We start from the raw sequence: 20,554 nt of genomic DNA on the forward strand, positions 1-20,554 counted from the left end.
CAGCCCTGACCAGTGTAGAGATTCCATTACCTCATATCTCAAAGGAGAACCTGGAAAATTCGAAGCTAATGGAACCCATGCAGAAGTCACACCGGAAGCAAAGACAAAATCTTACTTTTCAGAATCCCAAAATGATTTAGGAAAACAGAGTGCTAAGGAAACTCTGAAACCAAAAATACACGGATCTGGTCGTGCTGAGGAACTAACGTCACCACTAGCAGCATATCAGAAATCTCTGGAAGAAACCAGCAAGCTTGTAATAGAAGAGCCTAAACCCTGTGTGCCTGTCAGTATGAAAAAGATGAGTAGGACTTCTCCTGCTGATGGCAAACCAAGGCTTAACCTCCATGAAGAAGAGGGATCTAGTGGGTCTGAACCAAAGGTATGTCCTCTGGTCACCCAGAATGTCATCCTTGAAATTAAAAGTACTGATGTTTAGCTTCTTTTGATTAATCCCACAGCCTACGACTCAAGATTCTATTTCTAAATTATAAAAAGTTGCTGCAAAAATGGTGGAAGTAAAGGAAATACTGAGTAAAATATGCCATTTGATCATATCTTTACTCATTGGGTAGGAAAAAGGAATAAGCATCTCTTTAGCCCTTTTCAAGAAACATTAATTAATGAGCTTGAGGTCCAATATTGTCTGAGATTTAGATTTTTTAACTCCAAACCCAGTCTTCTCTCTTACGGAAAGAGGAGGATAATTCTGCTTTTTCTGATTCTTGGGCATAATTTAAAGAGTATATGGCATCTTAACCATCCAAGAGTTCTATAAGGTCTTTGGTCTGAAAGTATTTTGAAAATTGAAGAGACACAATTATCAGGCAGCTTATGATGTGGGTTGGCAGCAGTCAGAAATTTAAAGTTAGAAGAATCATTTTTAAGTTGATAACATTTTTTTCTAGTAGTTTAAAAACTGTCCTGTGATAGAATTATAAACTTGCTCTTTATTTTGATATGTTTTTGTGGTATCATCTAATGGATTTTTAAAAATTCTTTGAGGTTGATCATTGTTTATATTAAAATATGTAAACTGAAATTATGACTCCAAGATGGATATAAGAAAATATAGATGAGTTGTACTTCCTACACTTCTACTCCTTTTCATGCTCTCAATTTTTGTGTATTTTGGTTAACTATGCAACAGACATATAAACACTGACAAAAACAAAGTCTTTCCTAAAACAGTAAGTTCACAATTAATTTGAGGTTTAAAAAAACTTGAGCATAAACTCATACTCTCTGGCTAATAGTCAATTTATCAACAAATCCTATCCTTTACTTTCTGTAAACTTATCTTTTGGTTATTTTACTGCTTGTTATAAGCTTTATGGTTTGAGTGTTTCTCCAGCTTTTCACTTCTCTCTTGACAGCTGTAGTTTTGAATATTATTTTCTCTCTTTAACTTGACTATATTTAAGCAGAATGAATTTGGATGGAATGTTCCCTTTTAAGATAAGCCTACAAAATATAGGGAGAAGTAATAACATAACTAATATTTTACCTGTAAAGACGTATTCTGCAAAAGCCTATTAAAAATCAACATAGACATTCTGCAAGTCACTGTACAATATAAATAAGTACTGCTCTGTGTGTACATGTGCACATGTCTTGACCACTGGGAAACCATACTGGCATTATCATAAAGAGGGTTGAAAGTGGAAACTCGGCTGCGTTCATTAGTAATGGAAATGAATTTCTATTAGAAAGTGCTTTCGAGATCTCTTATAAATGAGTCTGTACCTTTGGTATTGGTTCAGTTCTACTCTAATGATTAAATACTTCATAACCATAAAAAAAACCCATAATGAAGTTAAAGCTTTTGGGAGATATGAGTGACCTCACAAGAAATCCAAAGATGTTCAGGATGTGTCTTTTGTGGCTCTACCGTAGTGTATAGCAACCAACTAGGTCATCTGATGTGTGATCTCAGAAAACAGTCCCCTTTTTATCCCCTAAAAAATCAGGTCAAAAGTCCGGGTGCTGCTCTTACACGGATGACTGCCTGCTGTTACAAGGTAAAATTCTACTATTTTCTCCCTCTTTTTATACAGCAACACATTTGCAGGAATACTGAGAAAATTCCAATTGTACTACTAAAATTTCCCCCTTTACCAATTCCTAGGGAATTCTCATAAAGGAATTCTCCTGAAACTCTACTACAACCTTCTCTCTACCCTTTCTTTTACCTTAAGGCTACCAGAGACTGACTACAGGGAGAAAGTAGAAACTGAAACTTGGCCAAACGGTCACTTTGCCTTTATGTCATCTTTATGTCTCAGGATTCTTGATAGGACTACTATCTAATTGATATCTAGGTTTATTGTTAGTATTTCCAGTAATATATGTTCTTGTGCTTTTGAATTTACCCAAGTGAAACCCTTTTCTCAAAATAAGCTTCTTTCTGTGGATAATTCAAATTCATTTTTTCCTTTTGCCTCATCCAACTCATTAATCCTAGAATACTGGTGAGCAGTTGTCTTCTTTCATGAGTATGAGTTCCTTACTATATTTTCTGCCTTGTTGAGCCGTTGAGAACCTCCATTCATAATACAGTAGTTAGATCTTTCTAAATTTCCCAAATTTACTGTCCTTTTCTGAAATGCTTTAAAACATAATGTGGAAATTAGCTTTCAAATTCTTAATTTCTTGCAAGGATACTAGCTGCTGTTTCCTCTGGAAAACATATTATTCAATGGACTATTTTGTTCAGATGATATGTCCTATAAAATCAAGGTTGATATTACTTTAGCATACTTGTCAAGTATATCTTTGGTGGGGAAAAAAGTGGCTTACTTTATTATCTATGCAACTAACATTTCATACATTATTTTATTTAACACCTAGACTTGCTGTTACAATTTTTGGGTTTTTTTCCCCTACTGTTTTTACACACATTCTCACTCTTCCGATGGATGTTAACTATAATTCCTATCTCCAGATTTGAGGTAATTACCAAATTCCACAATTACAATTTAGAAATTCAGTAAGTGTTCTTTACCATGGCCCTTAATTCAAAACCAAAGATATTTTCCCCTTTGAATTATGAACTATTTGCCACTGGTAGTTTTTCCTGATTCTTACCCTCATTGCTTAAAAAATAACATTTTGTGCAATTACCACATTCTTAGTTGCACCATATTCTTGGAATGTTTTAGGTTTTAATTTCATATCAGATCTTTAAAATGTCAATCTTCCATGTCTTACTCCTTCATTCATTTAAATAAACTTAGTAATAGCTGTATTGATAATAATCTGCTGATACAGATTGATGTGTCACATTATGCTGTTTTCAAATAGTTGTTGATAAAGATGTCAAATTTGACCAAAGTTTCATATAAATTGGAAATATGACTTGGTAGATTGAGCGAAATGTGACCCAGACTATAAGATAATACATTCAAGGCAAATGTATATTTAAAACTAGTTGAAAAGGAAATAAAAGTTTCTTCAGACTAATAATTTTTAGTTTCAGAAGCCAAAAGGTTCTATAATTATTTTTAATAAATTATGATTTAATTACCTTGATCTTTACCAACAGTAAATGTCCATGTATACACACACATATACAGACTAATTGGAATTCTGCTCAAAATATTTCTTCCACTTAAATTTATCTTAGTATTCTCACAAACATATATCATAATAATCCTTGGTAGGGGAAAAACAACAAGTAAATAATTCTTTCTTGATTTCCCTTCTCAGAATGTCTTTTATTTAAAATGTGATGGTAAAATTATACTAAAAATGCATTTATCAGGACTTAAGAGACAGTGAGAGTGATTCAAGCTCAGAGGAGGAACGGAGAGTCACTACCCGAGTTATTCGCCGGCGTTTGATTATTAAGGTATCCCACAGCCAGATCATTATGGGCCACTGCTATATTACTAGAAATTTCTTTCATGTGGTTTTGAAAATCGGCATGCTTGGTAACTAAATGGCTCTGTGTATGTTTCTTTAAACACTTGAAAGTTTACAAAAATCTTAAAAAGTCATGTTGCATGATAGTGAGTATTCTATACAGGCCTGTTGACTTGATAGTTCTAATTTTATCTGAGAATTCTTGGAGAGGTGGATTCTGCCTTGGTGAGAGGGTAGTTCATATCACATGAGATGTTCACTTGAAGCCTCAGTCAAATGAGGTAAGATAAAGAAGAAAGATCATGAAATAAGGAAAAGGATTCCTTCTCAAACTCCTGCTGCCTTAATTTTTAAATGAAAATCAAGTCTTCATTATGCGAATTTTAGATTATAGCCTGGCATGAATATATGTGACACAACCCAAGTCAAGCAAAAATTTCTGAAATAGGTGTTTTAAAGTTTTTTGTTTGTTTATTTGTTTGTTTTTTTTTTAAGCACTGGGAATTGAACCCAGGTCCTCATGCATGCATGGGAGCACCCTACCACTGAGCTATACCCCCAACCCTGAAATAGGTTTTTAACTATACTAACATGCACTGAAAATAAATGCTGCAGTTTTAAGTATAGAAGACAATTTTTGCTAGAAAAGTACAATTCCACCCTTCTATAGCACAGTTGAAAACACTATGAATATTTGAAGCCCTGACCTCATACATGGTCAAGTCCCTGAAAATGCTCCTTGCATTATGCCACTTGTTCATTACTATCTTTAGAGAGATCTTTCTTGAGGTTAGAATAATTGAGTGTAGAGGACAAGGAAGTCAATTTCAAGGCAAAGAACACTGAATGTGATCCAAATAACTTGAGGCTTTTTGGTTAGTAGCTCTAGAGAGAACAAGAATTGTCCATTGAAAATAGTTTATCAAACTTATCCAATCCCGAAGTGTCAGGAGACCCAACAGAGAGTAGAGAAGTTTTGGCTTACATATCCAAAATGTCTTAATCCTGCGGCTTTGTGCTTTTCACAAAGATCAGATGAAAGAAGACACTGTAATACAACTTTTTCAAGACTCTGGAAACAGAAGTCTGAATTTTGAGTTGTCCCCCAAATCAACTGTGAGATCTATAGGGTGCCTTTAATAAACCAACAGTTGCTTCTTTGGAAATATTACTAATTTCTGTCTAGCATCATTATAATGATTCTGCCTAGCATATTTGTAAGGATTCAACCTGCTTAGATAGTAAAATCCTCATAATCACCCCTCATTTGTTCTCTGAGTTGGGAAGGAGATGCTTGATTCAGGTGTTAAAGGCATCTTTCTGAAGGTGTTAAAGCCATACCCTTTGCTTAGGTTTCATATAATCAGCATCTTATAACTTGCTTTTTATGCTTAACACATGACATACTCAGGTTGCATCCAAATTCATTTCATTCTTTAATAAGAGCTGCCCCTAATAGAAGTGGACTCTCCTCCAAGACAAGAAAACAATCATGCAAAATAAAATAACTCAAAACAACAGCGACATTAACACCCTGGTAGAATTCTAGACATATACTAAAAATCAGCTTTCAAGTTATTTTATTAGGGTGCTTTGGGCTTAACATGATTAATATATACCATATTAATATTACATATTAATATTATATATTACATATTACACATTAATATTACATATTAATGTGGGTTTAAGCTTAAAAAAGACCAAAATACCAAATGATGCTATTGGCTTCATGGAGCAGAGGAGTTCAGTTCTCCTCAAATATACCTTCTTGATGTTAGTGTAATGTTAGGTTAAATGAGTGAAATCATCAGAGAATAGTTTTTATAACTGGGGAGAGCATTATATAACAAATCACAAACAAGCTTTGAGAAAGGCCTTTTATATGTGAAGAAGAAATCAAAGGCTAAGAATAGCTACAATTATTCAAAATTACAGGCATAATAAAAAGTAATTTGTTATATATATGAGATCCTTTCCAGGTAATATTTTTTCTGTTCTGATTTTTGGAGCAATTGAAAAGAATCACATCTGTTGCTTTTATCTTTACTCCATATGGTGGTATCTTTCTAAAGTACAAGAGCACAAGGACTACTAGTGTATGATAAATATGACATCAGAATCACATGTGTCAAAAACATGGAATGTTAGGACCTAAAGGTGTCATCAAGACTGAAATTATTCTTTTTCCTTGATCACAACACTGGATACTGGAGGTGAATTGATTTACTCAAAATCACACAGCTGGGTGGCAGCAGCTCTGGAACCAGATCCCTAACCCTATAGTGAAGTGCTTTTCCCACAACACTATAGTTCTCTTCCAGAACAAAAACAAAGGAATACCTTTGCTAAATCAGGCACTGGGCTATTCAGACATTTCCAGTAGTACATAAGGGGGCAGAGTTAGACTCTCATTGGTGGAAACTATTTGGTGGGGCTAGAATTTAACCTACTTCATGGATGGTATTTGTCCCTGCACTGAACCAGCAGAGTTAACACTGATGGCCACAGTAATCCCACTAGCATTTCAGCACTGAAATCTCTTTTGGGTTATTCCATGCCTCTCTGAGCTAGCCTTGCCTGGGAAGTATTCCCCCAAAGAAAACAGCATATGTGCTAAGGATTCCATTGCCACAATCTGGACAAGTCTTTCTGGCATTGAATTTGTACAATAAATGGAGTGACAGTATAATTTTATGATTTTTCTGTTCACTTTCATAAGTGGACTTTTAAAAAATATCTGCTATTTTTCAGAACTCTAGGAAAGAGTTAACAAATTCTCCCATTATGGATGCTGAAATTTCATCAGTGTATTCATTTATTTCTATATAATTTCATAATTCCATAGTGATTTCAAATGCTTAAAAGCAATTTAAGTTATTAACCTATCTTGTGGGCTTATTTTCATTATTTGCTTAGCAGAATCAGTGATTGTTAAAACCAACAAACTATTGCAAAGTTTGATGAGTTAAATACCTGAATTTTATTTCAATTTTTCAACATTTTTTTACTGGCTTTCTAAATAAGAGTTTACATATGTTTTTTTTCCCAAATCAAGCAATTCAGAAGTATGTGAAGTTCTTTCTACCCACACCATTTCTCAGAGGTAGCCACTGTACATGAGCCTCAGATTGTTTTTGCATACATAAACATATATACATATACATAAACATATATATATTATAAGTACATAAACTCAGGTAATGGATTTCTTAAAATATAACAATGGGTTATGCATAATACTCAGTGACTTACTTTTTGTAAAATGTCATCCCCCTTCATGTCTATTTTAAAATAAAATTATATTTTTACAAATATATGAAACCAACAATAGAAAATATAAATAACAGTCTCATAAGATACTTAGTCCCAATCATAGTGCATTTAGATATGAAATCTCTACATTTTTCCAATTTTCTTCCCTCTTTTGTGTTACTTAAAGCTAGTCATAAACAAAATTAAGGATGAACCAAACCTGAGTCGCAAGAAACATTTTATTTTCTTCCCACCTGCACCGCATGAGGCAAAACGAGTCATATGTTACACCCATGATCTATAAGAATATAAAGCCACTTTGTAATAATAAAAAAATAGAATTTTGTTAGCCAAACAAAAAGTGTTTTACTCTTCATTCTGTCACCTTTCTACTGGTTGTGACTTGAGGTAATCAGAATTTTTCTCACCATTGGGAACTGACAAAATGATCAGGGCCACTATCATTCCCATGCCAGTAACACTGAAAAAATTGGAATGTAGCTGTCCTTGTGATCTGCTATTTTTCCCAGAAAAAAACACATCTGCACACCATATCCATTTCACAAGAAGTTTGACCAACAGGTCAGTAGGTCCCTGGAACACAAGTTCCCACTTAAGATATTTATCCTTATTCCTCAAAACTTGAAGTGGCACAAATCTGAAGATGAATATTATGAAGCAGGTAATATGGATACAGTCCAAGTTTTCTTTTCTGTGCAGTTTGTCTTTTTATATAATCATAGCACTAGTGAAGCAATATTAGGAGCCATCTGAACCCACTAAGCTGCTTATGAGCAGGAGAATATGAGCCCAGCCTGGGAGTTATGATCTATTCCATTTTAACTTACCAGAAAAAGAACTTTAAGAGTTTCCCTCTTCTAAATCCAGTTACTAACTGGAAGATAAAATCAGTACCAAAAGAATTTAATATTATAACTTTCCCCCTACTTTGGACAGTCAGTTGTCACATAAGACTCCTTCACTTCACAGTAGTACTCTTAAACTATGTCGTCTTGAGACATATATCCTCACTTATCATAAGACCTGTGAAAAGCTCAGTCCAAATTAGGACTTTGGGGTTGTAACTCAGTGGTAGAGTGTTTGCCTAGCAAGCATAAGACCCTGAGTTCGACCCCCAGAATTGTCAAAAGTAAATAAATAAAAATAAGACTTCCTCTGTACCCTTAACTTTTTTCATGTCTTTTACTATATATATATATATATATATATATATATATATATTCGCTTAATAAGTTAATTTTTAAATGAAACAAGGGTGATAAATGAGACAAAACTTAATCTACAAAATCTCCAGAGAGATGTGGAATGATTAAAGAAGGAAGACTGCACTCAGTGAGACAATCAAGTCAGAGCCGTAATCGACTAAAATTTTCAGCAAAGTCTTTTGGTGTTTGTGTGTGTGACTGCATTCTATAATTATATATTTCCAGATTCTTCCTTCTTGGCAGTTTGTTGTTGTCTTTCTTATATATGCTCGAATAGATGTTTGAGGTTTAATGCTTGAAGGTTGTTGGCTGCCAATAACCATCGGTGAAGCTAGTCTTTCCCCCTCACATTGGAGTAGCAAGTAGAATTCACTGCTGCCTTTTCCCAAATTCTGGAGCATGTGTGTGGTGTTTGGAGTGGTGTGGAGATCTCTCCTTCTAGTATGTTGCTAACCTCTATACCACATCCTTTAGGGAGAGGAAGCAAAAAACATTCCTGGTGAATCTGTCACAGAAGAGCAATTCACTGATGAAGAAGGCAACCTCATCACCAGAAAAGTAATTAATAATCAATGAGATTTTATGCTTCTCTTGGAATTTAAATTTTCTGCATTAAAAACACGTTATTTTCATGCTATAGTGTCACCTCTTGAAACAGAAAAATCTCTATTGTTCACTATTGCTTCCTGCAGATCACTCGGAAAGTAATAAGACGAATTATCCCACAAGAGAGAAAACAGGATGAAGTGGTAATGGAAAGGGACTGCCAAGGAAAAAGTAGACGATAAAAGCTTTGTGCACTTCATAGAAAAAGCTGCTAACGGACTGGCATCTGCAGTGTGGCAGCTTGAAGCATTTGCTGCTTTTGACATATGCATTTGATCAGGGTCAAATTAAAAGTCTTTTCTTCCCTACATTCCTTAATGCTATATATTTTTTACTATCTTCACAAAGATGAATTTATTTATTTTTTGACAGAATATGCCAGTTTGAAGGAGAGGAAGATGATAAAACCCTTTGCCACCCAAAAACCCTTCAGGAGTGGCCAAGCCCTGACTAGGACTGGACCTTGAGCTGAGTGCCTGCCTAGGAAATGGAGGACACTCCAAAGGACAGGAATTGAACAACTGGGTGGCAAAAGCTCAGTTCACATTCCTCATATCAGATCCATACATTTTCCCTTTCCAACATATTCTATAGGGAAATCTGAATTACATTTTCACCTAAAGAGGATCCCCTCTTTGGGTTTCCCTATTTCCAGTGTGCCAGTTACAGAACCAAACTCATCACCGACCAGCACAGTTCACCCAATAAAGCCCCATTTCTCAAAGAAAACATTATTTTTCATTTGTTTCCTAGATTTTTACCTTCCCTTATTTAAAATTAGAAACTTTAATAGACTATGTTTACATAAGAAATAAGTGAAAATTTCTCAGGACTACATAAGAAAATCAGGAAGGATATTTGTGTTTTCTGTTATAAATGGGGTAAAAACTAGTATTTGTGCAAAAGTCTCATTCTCATGAGCAATGTGTTTCTGGTGCTCAGTGAAGAAAGATCTTGTTTTATGGAAAGTCAATGCCTCCTTGGTCTAGGAACGAGAGGACTGAGTTGGTTATTCCACAGACCTTGGAAGAAGAAAAGCTCCTCAGACCTACAGCATTTCCATGTTATTTAGTTCTTGATTAGTGCTTTACCGAGAAACTTCTGTCTCATTATAACAGATCACTTAAAGTTCTTATGGCTTAAAAAGTCATGAATTGTGATTTCTTTTTTTGATTGGGGTTTGGTTGCCTTGCGAGTTTTAATGACAACTTCTTGTAGCTTCTTTTTAAAGTGTATCACTAACCTGCTGAATTATTGTGAAGGACAGTTATCTCATATTTATCTTTACTGTGCTTTTGCTTGCCTCCATGATGCTAAACTGTGTGGTTAAGCCAAACAGACTGTATGTCTTTTTGAACTTGAAGTAACAAAGTGCTTTAAACAGTTTCATTTATCCTAATCCAGCTTCCAGGGACTAGAATGGAAATTAGAACTAAAACTCTTTCACCACAAAATCTTAATGTGTACATTCCTTTTAAAGCAGGGAGAAGGTTATAAGGTGAAGATGAAGAAAGAAATACGGCATGTGGAAAAGAAGAGCCACTCCTAACAGTGAACGGTCAGTCAAGGTGTGAAGTGCGCTCGTATCCACAAGAGTGGGACTTAAATTCCTCTGAAGCTTCTAAATTTCCCTTAAAAAGTGATTCAGATCTTTCCCTTCATCCTTTTCACTGAATTTCAACTTTGAAATATCCAATGAGCTGTTCATTTTCTCTTTAGGTTTTTGGAGACACACACACACACACACACACACACACACACACACACACACATTTCACTAATAAACTTTCTTCTTGAAAAAAACTAATAAACTTTCTCCTGAAAAATTAAGCAGGAATTTAAATATAAATGATGTTTACAAAAGTAAATAATTTTTGAGTCTCCTCTAATATCAGGAGCTCACTATGAAATGCAGTAGCCATGTATATTCAGCAACAAATAATTCTCATGAATATACTCTTCAGAGTTGTATTAATTCGGCTTTCACCATATTAGTAGAACAGCATCTGAAAATATACTTTTGTTTGAAAGATAGTACCAAGTCAAAATAAGTAAAGTTCCATATAAAAACAAAAACAACAACAACAACAACAAAAACAGTTAACTAAATGGCACACTGTTTGTTTTTAGTACTGGGGCTTGAATTCAAGGCCTCACACTGGCTAGGCATGTACTTTGCCACTGAGCTATATCCCCAGTGCTTTATTGAGACAGGGTCTTACCAAGTTATTAAGGGTCTCATGAAATACTGAGGCTGGCCTTGAACTTGTGATCCTCCTGCCTTAGCATCCCAAGTCACTGGGATTATAGGCATGTGACACTGCACTCAGCCATTTTAATTTCTTTAAAAATGTTCAATAAGTGAACTTTAAAATTTTTTAATATTACAGCTGACATTATTTTCCTTTAACGTTGTTTTTCTGAATTTTTACATTGACCTATTTCTTTCTACGTGACCCCCTTTGGGGGCCGGGCATGGTGGCACTCATTTACAATCCCAGATAGTCAGGAAGTTGAGGCAAGAAGAGTACAGCTCAAGATGAGCCTGGCAACTTAGTGAGATCCTATCTCAAAATAAGAAGGGCTGGGGACATATAGTTCAGTAGCGAGCGATTGTCTGGGATGGGCAGGACCCTGGGTTCAATCCCCAGCAGTGGGGCGGGGAAAAGGGAGGCCTTGGGGTTGAAAAAACAATTTTGAAAAGTTCCCCATAACTCTGAAAGGAAAAGCAGAATCATGTCTTTAGGGCCATCTACTTTTATTCTCTAAGCCCCATGTAGAGGTTTCACTTTCTTGTATTTGTTGTTGCCTACCTACTAAGAATCCTGGTATATGGTGTGCTCAGAAGAGGAACTTGAGAAATAATCTAGTTTCAGTATGCCTAAATTTATATGTGAGCACACTAAGACCCAGATAAGTTCTTAATTTCCCCCTCCCAATTTTATCATTTGTTTATCCACTCTTATTTAACCACCTATGAAGTTTTCTGCATGAGCACAGAATTCACTGGTAAGCAACACTTAACATGGTAACTAAGCATAACTAATCAATCACATCAGTATTTGATGTCATTGAGAAAACTAGAACTGCAGATGCTCTGGAAATATTTACTACACATACTCTCCCAAGTACTTTATGTGTGTTCTTCATTTACTTCTGATGACCACTCCTCTTGAATAGGTGCCCTTATGATTCCCATTTAATGGAAAAAGAAAAGACCCAAAGCGATTAACTGCCCAAGTTCACATAAGTAAAAATGACAGAAATAGGATGCAAACCCTAACAAGCTGCCTTCAGAGGCCATATTCTCAATGTTTATTAGGGCCTTCACCTGGGTCTGAATGGTGACAGGGAAACTTTACTTGAGAATGTCAAGTGTGGGCTGAGTTTTAATGGATGAACAGGATTTATTTCTCTCTGTAAGGATTCTGGTCTTCACCCTAAAACCAGTAGGAAACCATGGAAGGTTTTTAAGGCAAGGGTGGGATATGACCTAGTATCTGTTCTTCATCACTCACTCCAGATGCAAGTTAGAGAATGAACTGTAGGGAGCAATAATGGATGAGTGTAACACATGTTGAGAGACTATTGCAGATGCTAGCTTTGGACACGACTGGCTTTTTATTTGATGAGAAGGATGATAAAGAAAATTCAGGATGGCATCAGTATAGCAGCGTCTAATAACACATCTATCATGCACGTTCTACTGTTAAACTGGTAAAAGACTAATATGTGTAGATTTCTAAAATATTGAGTTTGATATCTTGAATTAATTAAAACTCTAAGTGATAAATGAACTAGAAAACGGTTCAGTCAGTTTCAGTTTAGCGACTTGTTCAATCATGTACACAAATTCCAAGTGGGAAAGAACCAAAAAGATCACTTACACCTGAGCCATTTTTCTACAGTGACATAGTTAGGATTTGTGAATAAATAACACTAAAAGAATATATGATGATACTAAACTTTTTAAAATTAAAATTAACTTAAAATTTCTATATTAATATAGAAATTACTTGGTTACTGAATATACAAGCAGCTTTAAGATTATAATAATCACCATGTAAAGAGGTTGTCAGAGTTGGGCATGATTGGTGCATGCCTGTAATCCCAGCTACTCAGGAGGCTAAGAGAGGGGGATCTCAAGTTTGAGGCCAGCCTCAGCAATTTGGCAAGCCCCTCAGCAACTAAGCAAAACCCTATCTCAAAATTTTAAAATGGACAGGGGTGTAGCTCATGGTAGAGTATTTTCTTAGCATGTGTGAGGTCCTGGGTTTGATTCACCAGTACTGCAAACAAAGTAGTCATGTTCACTTGCACTCAGGAGACAGACATTCAAGTAGATTAATTCCTATGACTGTGAAAATAATTTCTACATAAAGCAAACAACATGTCAGATGGAATGAATAGTCAGGTGGCAGATGGTCTAATTCTACTTTCCAGGGTGGTTTTTACCTTCCATTACATGAACATAGGAATTGAGTTCCAGAATACTGCCTAGAATTCCTGGACAATGAATGTAATACTCTGGGAAAAAAATAATTTGCAAATATACTGAGAATCTTTACAGTCCTTCTAGCTGTTTCTTTTTTAAAAACAACTAAGCAAGTAGAATGCTGCCCAGTTTCACTGAATCTCTGACTAAATCTCAGAAATTTTTATTTCACATTCTAGAATCAGTTGACTTCTCAGCTATCTAAACCCCATACCTGCTTTTCTTCAATATGGAGTCACGGACATCCTGTTTTAAGGGGAAAGATTTCTTTTAAGGATTTCTATATAGTATAAGCTGATTTGTAGTTTACAAGATAATATTTTGATGTAATCCATCAAATAAATGTTTAGGCAGACCAGGCCAATTTTGCTTGCAACCTTTTACAGATGAGAATACTAAAGCTCAGATCAGATGATACATCTGCTGTTACATAGCTTAGGACTGGAAGAGAGAGGACTTGAATGCAAGATTATTGATACTCAGTCAACTGCTCTATCATACTGAATGTCTAAGAATGTTCATGCATTAAACTGATTCCTGTCAAATGACTATTGTATGCCCGGTACTAGGTTTAATCATTATATACTTTACCTCATTTAATTACTGAACAAATGCTATTGGGGTTGTTTTTTGAAATAAGAAAACTGATGTTTAGAAAAGTTTTAAATGATTTACCCAAGATCCTACCATTAAGAATGAAATCTGAACTCATCTAAAACCTAAGTTCTTATATACTACTCACATTAATAGAGACTCACATGCAAAATTTGAGTCAAATACATTACAAAGGAACTTATGGTAAATTTCTTCATACTCTACACAAGAAAAATACTCAGCTTTTTTGTCCTTTAAAAAAAAAGACAACAAATCAAGACTTCATTTTTAATGTATCCACAATCTCCAGATTTTTACTTCAGATACCATTAGAGGGCTGATGAGTGAGGTCAGACAATGGAACATCCTCAGATCAAAGCCATGACAAAGACTTACATTGACAAATAGTTACATCCCAAACCTCCTTTGACAAAATTCTGAGGACCTCACTCCAAACATATGGAAGCCAAGAGAACTTCAGCTTACTAGTACAGTACTTTATCTGAGGTCAGAAAGTTGAAAATTGGCTGATTTTGTTCATTCCTTCAAAGACAATCTGCCTGGCTCGGAGTGAAAGGGCTACATATACAACAGTTACCAAACCTCCATGCTCCCTGTCTTTCTAGATTTCCTACTCTGCAAGTAGGAAAGAGATGGGACAAAATTTTAAGCCCCGAAAATATAAAGTCCAAGATCCAATGAAAGAAATGTGTACACCAATTTGGGAGTTAGGGAAAATCTCTCTGAAGTCAAGACATTTAAGAACTCCTTAGTGAGCAAGGAGCAGTGGCACATGTCTGTAATCCCAGCAGTTCGGGAGGCTGAGGTAGGAGGATCATGAATTCAAAGCCAACCTCAGCAATGGTGAGGCACTAAGTAACTCAGTGAGACCCTGTCTCTAAATAAAATACAAAAGAGGGCTGGGGATGTGGCTCAGTGGTTGAGTGCCCCTGAGTTCAATCCCAAGTACTCCCAAAATAAAACCTCCTTAGTGGTGCCAACTATGAAAAGAGTGACAAGAACTCCAAAGGATACAGCATTTATGGGGCATCGAGGTAGGAAAAAGCCTGCCATATTTGAGGAAATCAGTGTTCCAAAATCTGGGGAGATGGGATGAGGCAGACACAAGATAAAGTTAGAAATGCAGTATCATTTAGAGCCCTGTAAGTTGGAGGCAATGATTAGATTTAATTCTAAGATAAATCTAAGCCAGACCCTGACCTAATTTTTTTTCTTTTTTTTCTTTTGAGAGCATACTGTGTTAGAGAATGGATAAGAAGAATAAAATTAAGGTGATCTGTTAGGAAGTTATTGCTTCAGCCCAACTGAGCCATAACGTGGGCTTGGACTAGACATGAGCTTTAGGAAGATCTATGGCACTTGATAGATTAACTTTGGGGTAAAGTCAAGTCTAAAACAACTCCAGGTTTGTGGTATAAGCAACTAAGTAATAGAGAAAGCAGAAGTGAAAGAGAAATGGATTTTAAGATGAGCATCAGGCATACAGGCTTGAATTCATTCGAGTTTGAAGTGCTTAGTGACATCTAGTATTTAGATAAGTCTAGAGCTCTAAAGAAAAAATAGGACTCAACATATAATGTTGGAGTCTGAAGAAATGGGTCTTGAACACTAAAGAACAGCTGTGATTACCTAGAGAGAAAGTTGAAGTGAGCAGAAAATGAGCTTGGGAGTGAGTCCTAAGGGACAACAACATTCTCAGAGTAGTTTAAGAGGTCATAGAGGAAGTCAGTGGAAAAAACAAGTTTCAACTCAAGGCTTTCAATTGAGAAAGACAAAAAGAGGGCAAGACAATGGAAAGGAGAAGGCAGATTTGAGGAACATTTTAGTTATCAGATTAATTCTACATAGGGAGTGAGGGTGATGACATCAGGTGTTGGGAGAAATCATAGTTCTTGGCTGGCAGCAGTGAATGTCTCAAGTACGTAAAGAAAACCTTCCCACATTCACGCCCGTCAGGAAAACCTGTGAAGAGGAGCATTCTGCTCTGGCCACCTAGGAAAGTAAACAACTGCCCTCAAATTGACCTAGTGTTACCAAGGAAACCTGTATAGGAGCCTGATGATCTGATCCCCCGTGGCACATTGTGATTGGGCAAAAAGTCTATAAAATATGGTTATTCCTACAATAAACGAGTTTGCAGGCTGCTTGCCACAAGCCTGCTTTCACCCAACTCCTGGAGTCTGGAGGTCTTGACTCCGCAGCCCTTACCTGCACCTGAGCTAGCCTGGCACCCCTACAATCAGGGTTGCTAGCTTACATGTAATTATTAACAAAAAGATTGCACCTAAGACCACAAAAACAAATTTAGGATTGAGGAAACCCAGGTGAGGAAATAGCCTTTATAGATGCAGTATGTGCAGCACCCTCAATATTTGTCAGTGATTTCAAACGAGTCTGTCTGAGCTAGAGATCTTAATGTAGCCACCTTTGTTACAGGTGTTAGAAGTAAAGTGGCCTGAGTAGATGGACCTACCAAGCAATTTACTAGCAGTTTACTAGCAAGTTACTTCTATATCTTAATTTCTTCACCTCTATTATTATCCCAGTAGAGAAGGGGCTTGAAATTAAACTTCAATGAACAGCAATAACCCTCTTCCCAATAGAAGGATAACAGTAACATAACTCAGAATTGGTTCTAGAATTAAATGAGTTAATACATGTAAATTACTTAATAGTAGCAGCTAAGCCCACAGTAAACACTCAGTAAGCATTAGCTATTCTTATTAGTATGAGGTAAGAAGAAACCAAGAGGAGAACCTTGAATGGCCTGAGTGATGGAGGCTTGGGAATTAAGCAGCAGCCAGGGACACTTATAAAACAGTGGGAGAAGTCAACAGCAGTGTCACTGAAATCCCATGAGATGGTTTACTTCCAATTATTCCTTACGCTGTTTCTCATAGTAACACTGGGAAATTAGTAATAAGGGAATGAGAATACCTGTTTTACTAATGAAAGAATGAATGCAACAGAGAGAAAGTCCCTGAGTCTGCAGTTAATGACAGGTCTGGATTTTAACCTCCATCTCCAGAATCTTCCTCCAGGAAGGCAAAGTCACGACCTACATGGCTTCACTCCTAATTCAGGACCCTGCTCTTACCTCCAGCTTATTTTCCCAGAATTCATTTGTAGTGGATGTTTTTATTTTTCTTATTCTTTAAAAAAAAAAAAAATTGTGTGTGTGTGTATCTCATTAACCAAAAGCCTTGGCTTCAGGGTAGGAGCAAGGTCCTAGAGTTAGGTAGCTTGACTGCCAATTCTAACTCCACTGCGTGCTGTATTTCCCGGAGCTTCTTGTTAACCTCTGTGACTCTATTGTCTTATATATACAATGGGGGAGATAATAATACCTCTTTGTTATTAAGATTAAATAAGTTAACCACTTTGGAACAGTGCCTGGCACATAATAAACATAAAAATTATAAGCCAATATTTTTCTAGTATTTTCCTTTATTCCTACTGGCCCTATAACTTCGGGTATTTTTTAATCACAAGTCACTTTAGAAAAGAACAAACTCAGAAATGCCCCATCTATTGGTATCAGTTGAAGAACAAGTCTGCCTGAATTGGGAATTATTTTACAACTAAATTATAGTTCGTTATAATTATAATTAGGATTATTGCATAGAAAAAATATTCTTGGCCCTATGACCCCTGGAACTAGAGAAAGGAGAAGGGAAGGAAGAGGCAGATGGACAGGGGGAAAAAGAAAGAACTAGAGCAAAAAAAGTCTGTCCTTCATGGACTATGGGCAAGGTGTATGATAAAGGCTTTTCTTGAGCTATGACAAATCTCACATTGAATGAGAGGTGACCCACAAAGGTAGATGAAGGGGCTCTTCTTCCAAGGAGACTACATTGGAAACAAACTTGAAACATAGAGAAAGATCTGATGATTAGAAAAGGTAGGAAGGAGTGCAGGTCAATACAAATTGTGAGCTAAGGAAGGGTTGGAAAACAATGAAGTTGAAACTGGGCATGTAGTTACAATCGTCAAAGTAAGATCTGTGGACCAGCAGTTATCAGAATGGCCTGGGATCTGAAGAAATACAGAATGTCTGGGTTTACCCCTGACCTATGAGATCAAGGCCACATTTGAGGATCACCCCAGGTGATTTATAAGCATATTAAATTTTGAGAAGCACTTCTCCAGGACACATCACTGGTTCTCAGATTTTGTTGAACACTGGAATCATTTGAAGAGGTTTTAAAAAATTGTATCCTGGGCCCCATTGCAAGAAATTCTTTATAAGTCCACATGGAATGTGGGCTAGACATTAGGACTTAAAATTTCCCAGATAATTCTTTTGTTCAATCAGGTTTAAAAAGCCTGAAATTATGAAACAAAGGATAGTGGGAAATAGTTTTAAAATGCATTGGGATGGACTTCAGAGAGCTTCAGATCCTGCTAAAGATATAGAACCTTTTTTTTAGACTAGGTGCTGGGAACTAAAAACTTCCTGTGAAGGAAAGTTAGGTTCCTTTATACACATGACTTGAAGATGTGAAGTACAGTATTTGAGAATTATCAACTGCCATGAAAAGCCATTTACTTGCTGGGTTTTTCTGTATTTTAAAATGTTTCTTAAAAAAAAATCACTGTGATAAAACAGGAATGATTTTTCTGTGTTAGTTTCTCCTGCCTTTGAATGTGAAGGGCATACCAAACCCAAAGAAAAATTCCTAAGTCAAATGTGTCTATCTCATATCCATTATCTAAACCTGGCAAGGGGAGATGATTCAGAATCCTATTTCTTAAGTGCCATTGATGATTCCTGCCTTCACTCTGTCCCTTCAGTTGGCATTTTCGTCAGAGTTTATACAAAATGTCAATTTATAAGGTTCTAATGCTTTTTGTGCAACACTGTACTTGGTATAAAGGTTTTTGTCCAATTCCTCAATTCTACACAGTTTTTTGTCCAATTCCTCAATTCTACACACTGATTTTGTGATTGAGAACAAGAGATTTATAAGGGTAACTCCTACTTTTTCTAACTATCACCCAGAACATAACTAAATATAAATGGACATAGCTAACAGCATTTTTAAAAGTCTTAGAAATTATTTCTAGAAAGATAGTATTTGCTTATACTGAGGAAGAAGAGAAGGACTTTAATATAAAATTAACCTGGGAAGTTGGGATTGATTTATTATGAAGAAAACAACAAAGTTCTCAAGTCATAGTGATCTTACATCTACATAAATTTACTAAAAATTATCAAAGTATATTTATAATAGATGAAGTACAATTTATAAATTATATACCAATTCAAGTGTAAAATGTGGGGGCAAGCGTAACTAGAGAAAACTGCTGACCACTCTCCAGTTTTAAGAAAATGGCGAGAGCACTGTGGTAGTAACATCATCGGATCATCTAAGAAGACTGGTGCCTGGAAGATTAGGATTAAATGGTAGAAACAGAGGTGTGAAAATCCTGATCTTCTTACTTGGATTTGCCCACCCTCTGTAATGTGATCTACAGAAATGAGTCACTATCCTTCACTAGAACTTCTGCAGAGTCATGGGAGAGGGGGTGGTGTTGAAATCACCCAAGGAGGAATGATACTTTGGTATTCTTGGCTCCAAGCAGTAGTGACCTGGGACATGGAGGGCAGTAACACTTTTAAAACAAAAAAAGGAAGCGCAGACCCACAGTGGGAAGATGAGGAAGTGCTGTTCTAATGTGTTCACACGTAAGACAAGGTGTCCTAGGTGATCCATCTAAAGAGAAACTTGTCTGGGGTAAGTCAACAACATCAAAGTTGCTGGGAATATGCTCAGACCCCCAAGAGAAGCAAAATTCTGAAGGGTCTCAATCTGTGAAGAACAACTAGTTGTGTATTAGAGTGATCAGGGTTATTCTTAAAATCGTTCTTACCTTACTCAGGATTTCTGCAGTGGCTGTCTTGTTCTCAGACAAGTGTTCAAGTTTTTCAGTTTTTCTCATTGAGCCAGAAAAAATGACCACATGTAGGAAGAACTTTGTTTCATGCAAAAGAATTCATACAAAAACCACCAAAGTATGGAAACCTCACTAGGCACAATGGTGCATGTTTTTAATCCCAGGTACTGCGGAGGCTGAGGCAGGAGGATTTCATGTTCAAGGCCAGCCCGGGCAATTTAGCGGGACCTTGCCTCAAAATGAAAATAGGCTGGGGATGTTGCTCAGTGCTTTAGTACATGAGACTTCAATCCTTGGTACTTTCTCTGCCAAGAATGTCCATTTATTTTGACACATTAAGACAGGCCATAAAGCACTGATGCTTTATGCAGGAATCACTCAGTAAGACAAGACATTCTCAGTGGAGCCTCCATATAAAAGCACAAAAAAACTTACCTCATCAAAACTATTGCAGGCAAAAATGGGAACTGTTCTTTGCAATGGTAGAAGTTAGTCTTTAATTTCAATGTCCACGTGGAAAATGATTTCATAGTAATTAATGAAATTGTTTCCCCTTTTCAAAATATTAGTTGGATTTTAGGGGGTGAGGAACTGA

At 36.3% G+C, this 20,554-nt stretch overlaps 1 protein-coding gene across 26 annotated transcripts in view; it reads left to right on the top strand.

The window, feature by feature from the left end:
* Positions 1-20,554, top strand: part of ANK3 (ankyrin 3) — a 621,742-nt gene that overhangs the window by 599,247 nt on the left and 1,941 nt on the right. For 14 of the 26 annotated variants that reach the window (XM_079136426.1, XM_079136428.1, XM_079136418.1 and 11 more), the window contains 2 exons: positions 4-382; positions 10,432-10,519. In XM_079136426.1, the coding sequence (XP_078992552.1) occupies positions 4-382; positions 10,432-10,500 (448 nt within the window). In that variant the 3' untranslated portion in view covers positions 10,501-10,519. Of the gene's footprint in view, positions 1-3; positions 383-1,970; positions 2,022-3,763; positions 3,851-8,819; positions 8,904-9,037; positions 9,095-10,431; positions 10,520-20,554 lie in introns of all 26 variants that reach the window. The other 12 variants (XM_079136414.1, XM_079136425.1, XM_079136435.1 and 9 more) reach the window with 6 other exon arrangements.

Source organism: Sciurus vulgaris, assembly GCF_902686455.1.
Source record: "Sciurus vulgaris genome assembly, chromosome: 4".
NCBI lineage: Eukaryota > Metazoa > Chordata > Mammalia > Rodentia > Sciuridae > Sciurus > Sciurus vulgaris.